Below are 11,442 nucleotides of genomic sequence, written 5' to 3'. Positions count from 1 at the left end.
CCCTGCTCAAAATCCATTAGCTTTTGATGTCCCTTCTACTATGTAATTGTAGGAGCCTATGCATTTTTCCAGTTTGGGGCTACACATCACTATCCTGATATTAGCCAAAGCTTTGTATAAAATTCCACATCTTTCTAACTATCATTCAACAAGATTAATTTTGGAGACGGGAATAGAATGATCCTTGATAATTCTAATTTGCTCTGCTGCTGTTTGCCAATATTCTTGAACATATTTACAAGAGAATCACATATGTTTCAAAAAGCCTTTCTACTCACATCCTTCCTAACAAGTGTCATTTCCCCTTTTACGTAAGTGTTGAATCAGCACAGATGTTACATACCATCTGTTCAAAATCCTATATTTCACTGGGAGAAGCATTTCAAGAAAGGGTCACATTTTTTTTCTGCCATCTTACTAGTCTATTCTTCCTCAGTGAATTTGATGTATAAATCATAAGAATATAAGGGCACAATCCTATGCGTGCTTAACCAGAAAAAAGTCCTACAACTCCCAGCATTCCCTAGCCAGCCATGCTATAAGCAGGACATCAGGGCAATAGTCTTCTTCCACTGTTGTTACCCAGTGACTGCATCCTGGTGGTATCATATTGCCATCATGCCTAGCAGCCATTGATAGCTTTATCCTCCATGGATTTGTCTTTCTAAGCCATCTTAGTGGCCATCACTACATCTTGTGGAAGTGAAGAAGTACTTCTATTTGTCATGAATCTCTCACCGTTCAGCTTCATTGAATGAGCCCAGGTTCTAGTATTATGATGGAGGGAGAAAAACCTCTATCCACATCCCCACCATAAATAATTTTATATACCTCCTCTATCATGTCCACCTTTATTCACTATTTTTTCTAGATGTAAATGACCCAAATGCTATAACCTGTCCTTGTAGGGGAGCTTCTCCAACCCTCAGATCATTTTGGTTGCCCTTTTCAGCAGTTCTTCTCCCAGTTTAACATATATGTAATTTATTTAAAAAAAAGAAAAGAAAAAAAGAGGTAATTTGTCAAATTGATCTGATTCAAATCTTGTTCTGACCGTTTCGGGTTTTTATTCTAGACTTTGCTGTTTATTAACTGTTTTTACTTTTTATTATTATTATTTTTATTGCTGGATGTTCTCAGCAGCCTTGATTTAAAAAAGGCAGGATGAAAATGTCTTAACAAATAAATAAAAGTTAATTAGCTAGCTACCCTTAAATTGCGCATTTGATCCTATCTGGCTTTTTTCTGCACGTACCTCTGTGTTAGTCAAGATATAGATCAGTTTCATGCCATCACAGGGCATAAGGCATGAGTATGGGCTTTTTATCTAGTAAAATAATGTGGCCTGCCTTATCACACTTAGGGAGGCATTACTTACTGCAATGTTAAAGGAATGTGACAGCAGGACCTAGATCAAATGGCATCCTAGGTAAGGAGTGTCTTCAGTGCCTGTCTCCATTTGTTAACTTTTGAATACCATATATTTATAAAAACTGGAGCCCATTTCATGACTTGAATACACGACTTGCATGCATGATTTATATACATGATCCCTGTCCTATAAGGTGATAAATGTGCACATATGGATCTGAAGATAATCACTCACATCCACGCTGTTGGTTGAATGGACATTGATCATGTAATTATTATTTTTTTCAAAATTAAAAAGCAAACAACGCCCAACATTAGAAACACAGGATGCCCTCCAGATGTCTTCACTGACAACTTCTACCATTGCCAACCATTAACCAGGCTGGCTGTGGCTGATGGGAGTTGATGTCCAAAACACCTGGAGGGCACCAGGTTGGGGAAGTCTGGTCTACACTGATTGGAAACATTCTTGGGGCTTCTGATAGGGATCTTTCCCAGCCCTCCCTGGGGATGCTGGGGATTGAACTTGGGACCTTCTACATACAAAGTATGTGCTCTGCCACTGATAGTTGTGGTCCTTCCCTCATACACTCATGTCTTGCTTGTGGGATTACTGTGGGCAGCTGGTTGGCCACCATGTGAACATAATGCTGGACTAGATGGACCCTTGGTCTGATTCAGCATGGCTCTTATTATGTTCTTATTAACACAACATTGGCCATATTAATGAGTGTTGTCAGCCTTGTAAGTGAAGATAAACTGTACTAGTTTTGTCTCAGCGGGTACCATTGCTCAGTGGCAGAGAGCTCATGGTCTGCATGCAGCTGGAGAGGTGTGTGTCCCAGGTTCAATCGCTGGCATCTTCAGTTCATACTAGGCAAGGCTCCTGTCTAAAACCCTTTGAGAGTCATCTCCAGTTAGTGTAGACCAGCCTTCCCCAACCTGGTGCCCTCCAGATGTTGTAGACTTCAACTGCTATCACCCCCAGCCAACATGGCAAATGGTCAGGAATGCTGGGCATTGCACAAAACATCTGGAGGGCACCTGGTAGGGGAAAAACTGGTGTAGATAATATTGAGCTAACGGGACCATGGATCCAACGCTAGTGTAAGTCTGTTTGTTATGTTCTATGGAAGACTTGGAGAAATACTGCATGAGGCGCATCTCCCAAGGCTAGGCAGGCATTTACCCATAGATCAGGCCCTGTATTTTTTCAGTGTTGCATATGCAGGCCCAGCCCTAGGATAAATAGTGCCCTGGGTGAGGATTGCCTTTGGTGCCCCCACCCCCACCCCTTTAGCAGGTGTGATGTCCATCAAGAATGACATTACTCAAACCTTGATCTCTCCGCCACTGTGCTACGGTTTGCACAAGCCAGTTTGAAATGCCACATTCTGAGCAGTGGCAGTGCACTATGCAACACAGCAGAACAATCAGAGGTTTTACTTGCAATATTTTTTGTTGTGTATTTATTTATTTATTTATTACATTTAAATCCCGCCTTTTTTCCTCCAAGGAACTCAAGGTGGCGTACATAATCCTCCTCCTCCTCCATTTTATCCTCACAACAACAACCCTGTGAGGTAGGTTGGGCTGAGAGTATGTGACTGGCCCAAAGTCACCCAGTGAGCTTCCATGGCCGAGTGGGGACTAGAACCCGGATCTCCCGACTCCCAGTCCAGCACTCTAGCCACTACACCATGCTGGCTCTCCTATTTGTAGCAGTTCCTATCTTTTGGTAAGCATTCTTTATTTTAGAATATCCACTATTTTTATCTTTAAAAATGATAAAGCAACGTTATAACTAAAAAAGGCCTTCAGCTGACCTCTTACAGCATACAGCTTCATTTTATTATTATTTATATCGTGTTTATAGTGTTTACAGTATTTGAAGTGCGTGATGATGTTGCCTCAAAGTAAAGCTGTGTTCCACTGATTTTCACTTAGCCCAAATGATATCAAAGTGGAAATTGAAAAAAATACTTTCAAGCTAACCGAAAGTTGTTTTTGTAGTTAGTACCCAAGCAACTTGTAGAACCTTGAAAGAAAGATGACAGGCACTTGCTTTTTGCCACTGTAGCTCACTGCAGGCAGTGCATTAAAAAAAACACAGCCACTGAGCTTAGCTTGGTGTCCCCCTCAGCTCAGCTTGGCACCCTGGGCGACCACCCAGCTCACCCACCCCTAAGGCTGGCTTGCTTCTGGAATTTGTACCTATCTTTAGGGTGCAATCCTATGCACGTGTAGATAGAAAAACGTCCTACAGCTCCCAGCATTCCCCAGCCAGCTCTGTGTATACACCTGTAACAGACTAAGGGCACAGTCCTTATGCACATTTAGACAGAAACCCGTCCTACAGCTCCCAGCATTGATTTGTGTGTGCATACACCTGTAACAGACTAAGGGCACAGTCCTTATGCACGTTTAGGCAGAAACACGTCCTACAGCTCCCAGCATTCCCCAGCCAGCTCTGTGTATACACCTGTAACAGACTAAGGGCACAGTCCTTATGCATGTTTAATCAGAAACATGTCGTACAGCTCCCAGCATTCCCCAGCCAGCTCTGTGTATACACCTGTAACAGACTAAGGGCACAGTCCTTATGCATGTTTAATCAGAAACACGTCCTACAGCTCCCAGCATTCCCCAGCCAGCTCTGTGTATACACCTGTAACAGACTAAGGGCACAGTCCTTATGCACGTTTAGGCAGAAACACGTCCTACAGCTCCCAGCATTCCCCAGCCAGCTCTGTGTATACACCTGTAAAAACTAAGGGCACAGTCCTTATGCACGTTTAGGCAGAAACACGTCCTACAGCTCCCAGCATTCCCCAGCCAGCTCTGTGTATACACCTGTAACAGACTAAGGGCACAGTCCTTATGCACGTTTAGGCAGAAACACGTCCTACAGCTCCCAGCATTCCCCAGCCAGCTCTGTGTATACACCTGTAACAGACTAAGGGCACAGTCCTTATGCACGTTTAGGCAGAAACACGTCCTACAGCTCCCAGCATTCCCCAGCCAGCTCTGTGTATACACCTGTAACAGACTAAGGGCACAGTCCTTATGCACGTTTAGGCAGAAACACGTCCTACAGCTCCCAGCATTCCCCAGCCAGCTCTGTGTATACACCTGTAACAGACTAAGGGCACAGTCCTTATGCACGTTTAGGCAGAAACACGTCCTACAGCTCCCAGCATTCCCCAGCCAGCTCTGTGTATACACCTGTAACAGACTGTAACATTCCTGGGAGCTGTAGGACGGGTTTCTGCCTAAACGTGCATAAGGACTGTGCCCTTAGTCTGTTACAGGTGTGTATACACACACACACACACACACAATTCCTGGGACACCTTAAAGCAGGGGTGGGGAACGGGTTGTTGGGCTCCAGATGTTGCTGAACTGCAACTCCCATCAGCCCTAGCCAGCATAGCCAATGGTGAGGGATGATGGGATGATGAACCACTCCTTCCCCATCTCAGCCTTAAAGGCTAGCGGGTGTATTGTGGCATAAGCTTCCAGGGCTCCCTTCATCAGACGCATAAAGCGTCTCCTTCTTTATGACCATCGTCATCGCGCCGTGGATCCCGGCCCGCAGCGCTCGCCGTCTTGCGGGTGCCGCTAAAGTCATGCGCTCCGAAGCCACGCGAGAGGAGCAGGCAGCCCCGTTGCTTCGGCTTTTCCGGAGGGTGCCGCCGCTTTCTGTACAGCGCTTGGTGCGGACAGGACAAGGCGGCGCCGCAGCGCGAGAGAAGAGGCGCTTCTGAGGGAGCAGGTGCGCGTGCGCGGGCTCTGTCTGCGCCATAGTATGAAATGGGGCACTCCTCTAGTATAATCCCTGCTTCAGCTTTGTCTACCGCCTGCTCGTGGAGGATAAAGTCATTCCCTTAAATGTGGCTGGCCGGTTGCAGCTGTATATACATACAGGGAACGGCAGGGAGAGAAGCAGTGGAGGCTGGTGGCTCCGATTTCAGTGGGGCGGCGAATCCTCTCTGGGTTAAGTCAGAAGCAGTCAGAACGCTGAAGGAGCTGTCCAAGGCGTGGAACCCATTTTGAGGCTGGGGCTCAGCACTTTGGATGCTGAACTCCTTTGGAGTTCTGACTGGTTCAGGTTGAAGCCCGGAGAGGATGCGCTGCCCCACGGAAATAGGAGCCACCAGCTTCCACTGGAGAAAAGGGTCGACCTTTGTACTTCGCGAAGCTAGAAGGGCCTCGCGGCGAAGACCTTTGCCAGGCTGAGCCGTGCCTGGAGCGCCATTTGCGGCTGCTACTCTCGCACCTAACGGTAGATGCTTCTCTGCGTAATCGCACCGCTACCATTCTACCCCCGAGGAATGTCTCGCTGTTTGAGGAGACGAATGTTCCTAATTTGAGCCCGGATTGTATTTGAGACTGGAGGGAATGATGCTAAAACACGCACACATGGTCGCTCGCTAGGAGTGGTGTTCGTTTTAGCCTCTTCTTTTCTCTCACTTCGGTACCTGGGGAACGAGTTAACTCTGTAGCTCAGAAAGGTGGCGAAAGCCAAACGAAACCAGATAACTTTGCAAGAGTTGACTCTCTCTCTCTCTCTCTCTCTCTCTCTCTCACACACACACACACACAAATCGTAACGCTACCGATGCATCCCAATAGACTCATTCTATAAAAATAGACTCATTCTATAAAAGGTAGACTGCTGTTTTCCAGTCACTGGCACCTTCCCAGTCCAGAAAGGAAAGATTTCTCTCTTGCAGGAAGGAGGGTGCCCCCCCCCCGACAAATACCTGATCCCCCTCCTTGCTGGATCCCTGTGGTTACCTGAAAGAAAGGCACTTTTCACATTAACATACACCTTATAAGTGAACAAGTGCGACCTGCAACAGAGTGTTGCGGTGTGGAGTATTTTTGGTTTTTTTTACATATGCAGATCTCCTCAATTATAACAAACAAACAAATGAATGGGAACTTGGGTCTTTGGAGCAGGACATATAAAAATGATATTTGCATTAGTTTGACTAGACCTAAGTCCAAAATTGGGGAGATTCAAGCCACAATAGACTTCCCACATTCAAAGTACTCCGATTTGAACAAGAAGGTATTAGGACAGCTTTGAATCTTAGGGCACAATCCTAGGCATGCTTAGACAGAAAAAAAAGTCCTACAACTCCCAGCATTCCCCCTGTTTCAAGCTGTGTTTGATCACTGGATATCCTGAAATGAACTGACAGGTGGTACCTGATGAGATTGGGATGAATCATGCAATTCAAAGCTGTTTTCCTGCGAATAAAGTATACATTTATAAAGCAAACCGAACCGCTTCTGCCCATTTTGTACAATCAATGAAAAACCTGGGTAAGGGTGCAATTCTATGCATGTCTAGACAGAAAAAAAACCTCCGACAACTCCCAGCATTCCCCAGCCAGCCTCATATGTACATCTATTAACTTTTCATGTGTATTTCTTTTGTACTTGTGCAGGTTGCATATTGTTGTTCCCAAAATGACGGCGCAGCTTAAGTTCTGTTCTCGGAGATCTCCAGTGGTTTGCACCAGTGGTTGTGTTGCATCAAGCCAGCCTCTTGCAACAAATGTTGGCCTTGGTAATTGGTTTTATTGTTCTTTTAAAGGCTATGTGTGTATGTGTGTGAAATCTATAAGTTCTTTTTGGGGTGGCTGTCACTCAATGGGTTGGTTCCAAACTTTGGGTAGTATACTGTGTCCATGCATTCGCGGGGTCTATTGCTCGTGCAACGGGGCTTTGGCACGTCTAAAAATAACCAGAAATGAGCAGAAACACTTGTTTCTGGAACAGCAGGTCAGCGGAGCTCAGATAAGGGAACTCTGCTGACTGGTCCAGATCTGGAAACTAACATTCCTGCTCTTTTCCAGGGATATTTTTAGAAGCAACAACACCCCGTTGCACAAGCAGTGGGTCCCGCAAGCACTGTGGAGCCAGTGGAGGCAGAGCGGTCCTGTTGGATAGTGCCCTGAATTAGTACTCCTTTCATTCCATGTGCCTAACGTAGGGTGCAATCCTCAACTGAAGATATGCTGTCTGAGGAGCGATAGGATCCTCTGGAAGCCCTGTTGCACCAGTGGGACCCAAGATACAGTGCCACCTCCACAACCAATATGCTGGCAAAACATAGTGCTGGTGGAGCTGTTCCTCCCGCAACGATATGCCAGTGGAACAGCTGAAACAGGCTAGAGTCTGTGCATGACGTGGGCATCCCAGGAGGGGAGCATGTTTATGCCACCCTGTCCGTCCACACTCATGCCCCCTTTGCACTCCAAACCAGGCACAAAGTTTTTCCCTTCCACTGACTTTAGAGGGGGTGGGGGAGAAATAAAAATACTCACACCTGCATTGATGACTACTGAAAACGTATTGCTACAACAGATATATAATGTAACACAACAGGTACAGTTAGGGCCAGAAATATTGAAACAAAGATAACTGTTTTGGCAGTTGGCCTCTGTACGCCACCACATTGAAGTTGAAAGGAAACCCACCCAGTCAGGACTTTCAGCTGTAATTCAAGGGGTTTGACAAAAGTGGGCACTAACCATTCAGGAAGGACAGCCAGTGGCATACACCCCCCCCCCCATCGTTAGTGGCTCATAAGTAATGGAACAAATGGCTGACAAGCAGATGCATGGCCTGGTGTGGCCTGTTTCCTGGGTATCCCATGACCAATCAAGCAGATAAAAGGCCTGGAGGTGGTTCTGAGTGTGACATTTGCATTTGGTAGCTGGTCACTGGAACTCCCAACATGAGGTCCAAAGAGGTGTCCATGCGAGTGAAGGAGGCCATCATTAGGCTGAGGAAACAAAATAAACCCATCAGAGAGATAGCAAAAACATTGGGAGTGGCCAATACAGCAGTTTGGAACATCCTGAGAAAGAAGGAATTAATGGCAAGCTCAACAGCAGCAAAAGGCCTGGAAGACCATGGAAGACCGCAGAATTCTGCTGATGGTGAAGAGGAACCCTTTCACAACATCTAGCCAGGTCAAGAACACTCTTGAGGAGGTAGGTATGTCATTGTCAACATCTACAGTCAAGAGATGGCTTTATGAATGTAAATACAGAGGCTTCACAACAAGGTGCAAACCACTGGTAACGCTCAAGAACAGAAAGGCCAGATTAGCCTTTGACAGCAAACACCAAAAAAGCCTGCCCAGTTCTGGAATAAGATTCTTTGGACTGATGAAACCAAGATTAATTTCTACCAGAATGATGGGAAGATAAAAGTATGGAGAAGGAAAGGAACCGCTCAAGATCCAAAGCATACCACATCATCTGTCAAACATGGTGGAGGCAGTGTTATGGCACGGGCATGTATGGCTGCCAATGGAACCGGGTCACTGGTGTTTATTGATTACCTGTCTGCTGATAAAAGCAGCAGGCGAATTCTGAAGTGTATAGGGCTATACTTTCTGCTCAGATTCAGCTGAATGCTGCCAAACTGATAGGATGCCGCTTCATATTGCAGATGGATAATGACCCAAAATTTACAGCAAAAGCTACCCAAGAGTTTCTCAAGGCAAAGAAGTGAGATGTTCTTCAATGGCCAAGTCAGTCACCTGATCTCAACCCAATAGAGCATGCTTCTCACTTACTGAAGACAAGACTGAAGAGATGTTGCTGCCTTTTTGATGTTCAGTGTATTGTTGAAGGTGATCTGATTGACTACTGTGGGAACCAAAATGCTAGACTAGGGCTGCAATCCTTTGCATACTTTCCTGGGAATAAGACCCACTGAACTCAATGTAATTGATGTCTGAGTAGACACGTGTAGGGCTGTGGTGTAGAAAGACCTTTGGGCTGATCTAAAAGGAAGAGTCCTTTCTATGTTCTTGTTGGAGAACACAAATTATAAGCCTGTCTAGGATGGGTCAGTTTCCCATGGACAGAACATTGGGTTTTTAACCTGTTTTTACAAGGAAAAACTGAATATGTAAATGGCTTCTAAACTTTGTATACTGTATTTTAATGTTTTAACTTCTGCCCAGAGAGCTTCAGCTGTGGGGTGGTATAGAAATGTAAAAAATAATAATATAGAACATTTAATAGCTTTTCATAGAACTAGGAGTGAAATTGCAATGTATTAGAGTCCAGTGTCTGTAGCAAGCATAAAGCAATTTTCAAATTTTGGATGTATCTGCTCAAAACTTACGAACAAATTTGGCCTTTTTGATCCATCAAAACTGCTATTCTGTTACAGGTGGTTGCATTACTCTTTGGACATGGACTACATATCTTCAGGCTTTATTAATGCTTCAAGATTCTTATTCTGTGTGTTTGATAGAATTGAATGTTTAACTTTATTATAAAAGTCAAAATTGGCAGAACGCCCATAAATATGATGTGTGGGGTATTTGTACACATCCCCAATCTGGTGCCCTCTAGATGGTTTGGACTTCAGCTCCCATAGGCTCCAACAAGCATGGCCAATGGGCAGGAATGCTGGGAGCTGTTGTCCAAAACATCTGGAGGGCACTAAGTTGGGGAAGGCTGTTGTAGAGAGATATGTACATTGTAAGAACTCTGGGGTGTGCTACACACACATTGCACCCCAGTGTGGGATCCCTGTCATTGAACCTGGGACCACCCAGTGAAAGGGGTAGAAAGCAGGTTGTGCCCTCACCGCAAGGGTGTCCCAAACACATGCTGTATTTTTCCTGTATGAGTGAAAAGCACCCATTCACTTTTTGGGGAGAAATGAAAGGAGTGCACTTGGGTGCAGCACTGAGGTGGGGGTGATCTCAGCTGTTGAAAATCCAGCTTTCTCCTGCCCACTTAAATACTTCCTTGGTTCCGTTTCTTGATCACACTTAAGGCCCCCTTCATATGTATCACAGCCACCCCAGCCTGGGGAAGAGTCTCACCATGCAACCTTGTGGGTAGAGGTAATTCTATAGGCTTTTCCCGTGGAATTGATACACTCAGTTCAAATGCATGTGACTGCGATATGGGACCTTATCATACTGAAGCGGTTCCCACATTGCAGTGTGTGTGTAGGGGGTCTAGATGTGTGACAGAATGATAAGCAGGGCAGAATGTGGACATCTTGTATAATACCCTTGGGAAAAGTGAGAAAGAAATGTGTGTGTTGGCAGTTATGTGCGCCAAAAAAAAAAAACCCTACGGAGGAGGAGAAGGAAGTATGTGTATATGTGGACGTGCTCTTGCATGGCAATGGCCAGCAAAATGGCTCCTTGCCGCTGCCCCCCTCATGTCTCTCTCCGCCTCCACCACCTCCTTTCATCCCCCCTCCTCCTTGGTGACAGCAGCAGTGAGGGGCCGTTTTGCTAGGAAGCCATGTGAGAGCAAGTGAGAAAGCCATGTAGGGCGCCCCTGCCTACAAATACCATTCTCTGCAGATCTGGACGTGCACAGGAAGAACATGAACAGCCTCCCGAATTTAAATTGGTAGATTTGATCCACCACTGAGGGTAACAGGAAATGGCGGACAGACCTACTTCCTACCCCACAGAACCACACATGACACCCTGCCACTCATACCAGGGGATTGGCTATCGCCGGTGAAGCCACTTCTGTCAGGACAGGTAACAAAACCACAACAATAGCACATACACAGCACATAGTCTGCAAGTAAACTGCAAGATGGCCAAACATCACTATAAAAGCTGTCTTGAAAATTTCATTATATAAGGACTAAAGTAGCATGACAAAAATGGATTAGAGAGTGCGTTGTGTGCTTTCTTCAATGGCCAAGTCAGTCACCTGATCTCAACCCAATAGAGCATGCTTCTCACTTACTGAAGACAAGACTGAAGGCGGAAAGTCCCACAAACAAGCAGCAGCTGAAGGCAGCTGCAGTAAAGGCCTGGCAAAGCATCTTGAGGGAGGAAACTCAGCATTTGGCCATGTCCATGGGTTCCAGACTTCAGGCAGTCATTGACTGCAAGGGATTTTCATTCAGGTATTAAAGACGACCCTTAAGTTTGAAATGATGTTGGTTTGTTCCGTTACTTATGAGCCACCAACGATGGGTGTGTGTGTATGCCACTGGCTGTCCTTCCTGAATGGTTAGTGCCCCACTTTTGTCAAACCCCTTGAATTA

General features: G+C 45.6%; 1 protein-coding gene across 3 annotated transcripts in view; it reads left to right on the top strand.

Moving 5' to 3' along the window:
• The first annotated feature begins 5,038 nt into the window (after window positions 1-5,038).
• LOC146351415 (uncharacterized) overlaps window positions 5,039-11,442 on the top strand; it is a 54,397-nt gene continuing 47,993 nt past the window's right edge. The window contains exons 1-2 of one of the 3 annotated variants that reach the window (XM_084847260.1): window positions 5,039-5,146; window positions 6,831-6,952. In XM_084847260.1, the coding sequence (XP_084703386.1) occupies window positions 6,853-6,952 (100 nt within the window). In that variant the 5' untranslated portion in view covers window positions 5,039-5,146; window positions 6,831-6,852. The other 2 variants (XM_084847263.1, XM_084847261.1) reach the window with 2 other exon arrangements.

This window comes from Heloderma suspectum, chromosome 3 (assembly GCF_057233095.1).
Source record: "Heloderma suspectum isolate Gila_16-S chromosome 3, 16-S_ref, whole genome shotgun sequence".
Taxonomy (NCBI): domain Eukaryota; kingdom Metazoa; phylum Chordata; class Lepidosauria; order Squamata; family Helodermatidae; genus Heloderma; species Heloderma suspectum.
This window is presented reverse-complemented; position numbering and strand designations above follow the sequence as displayed.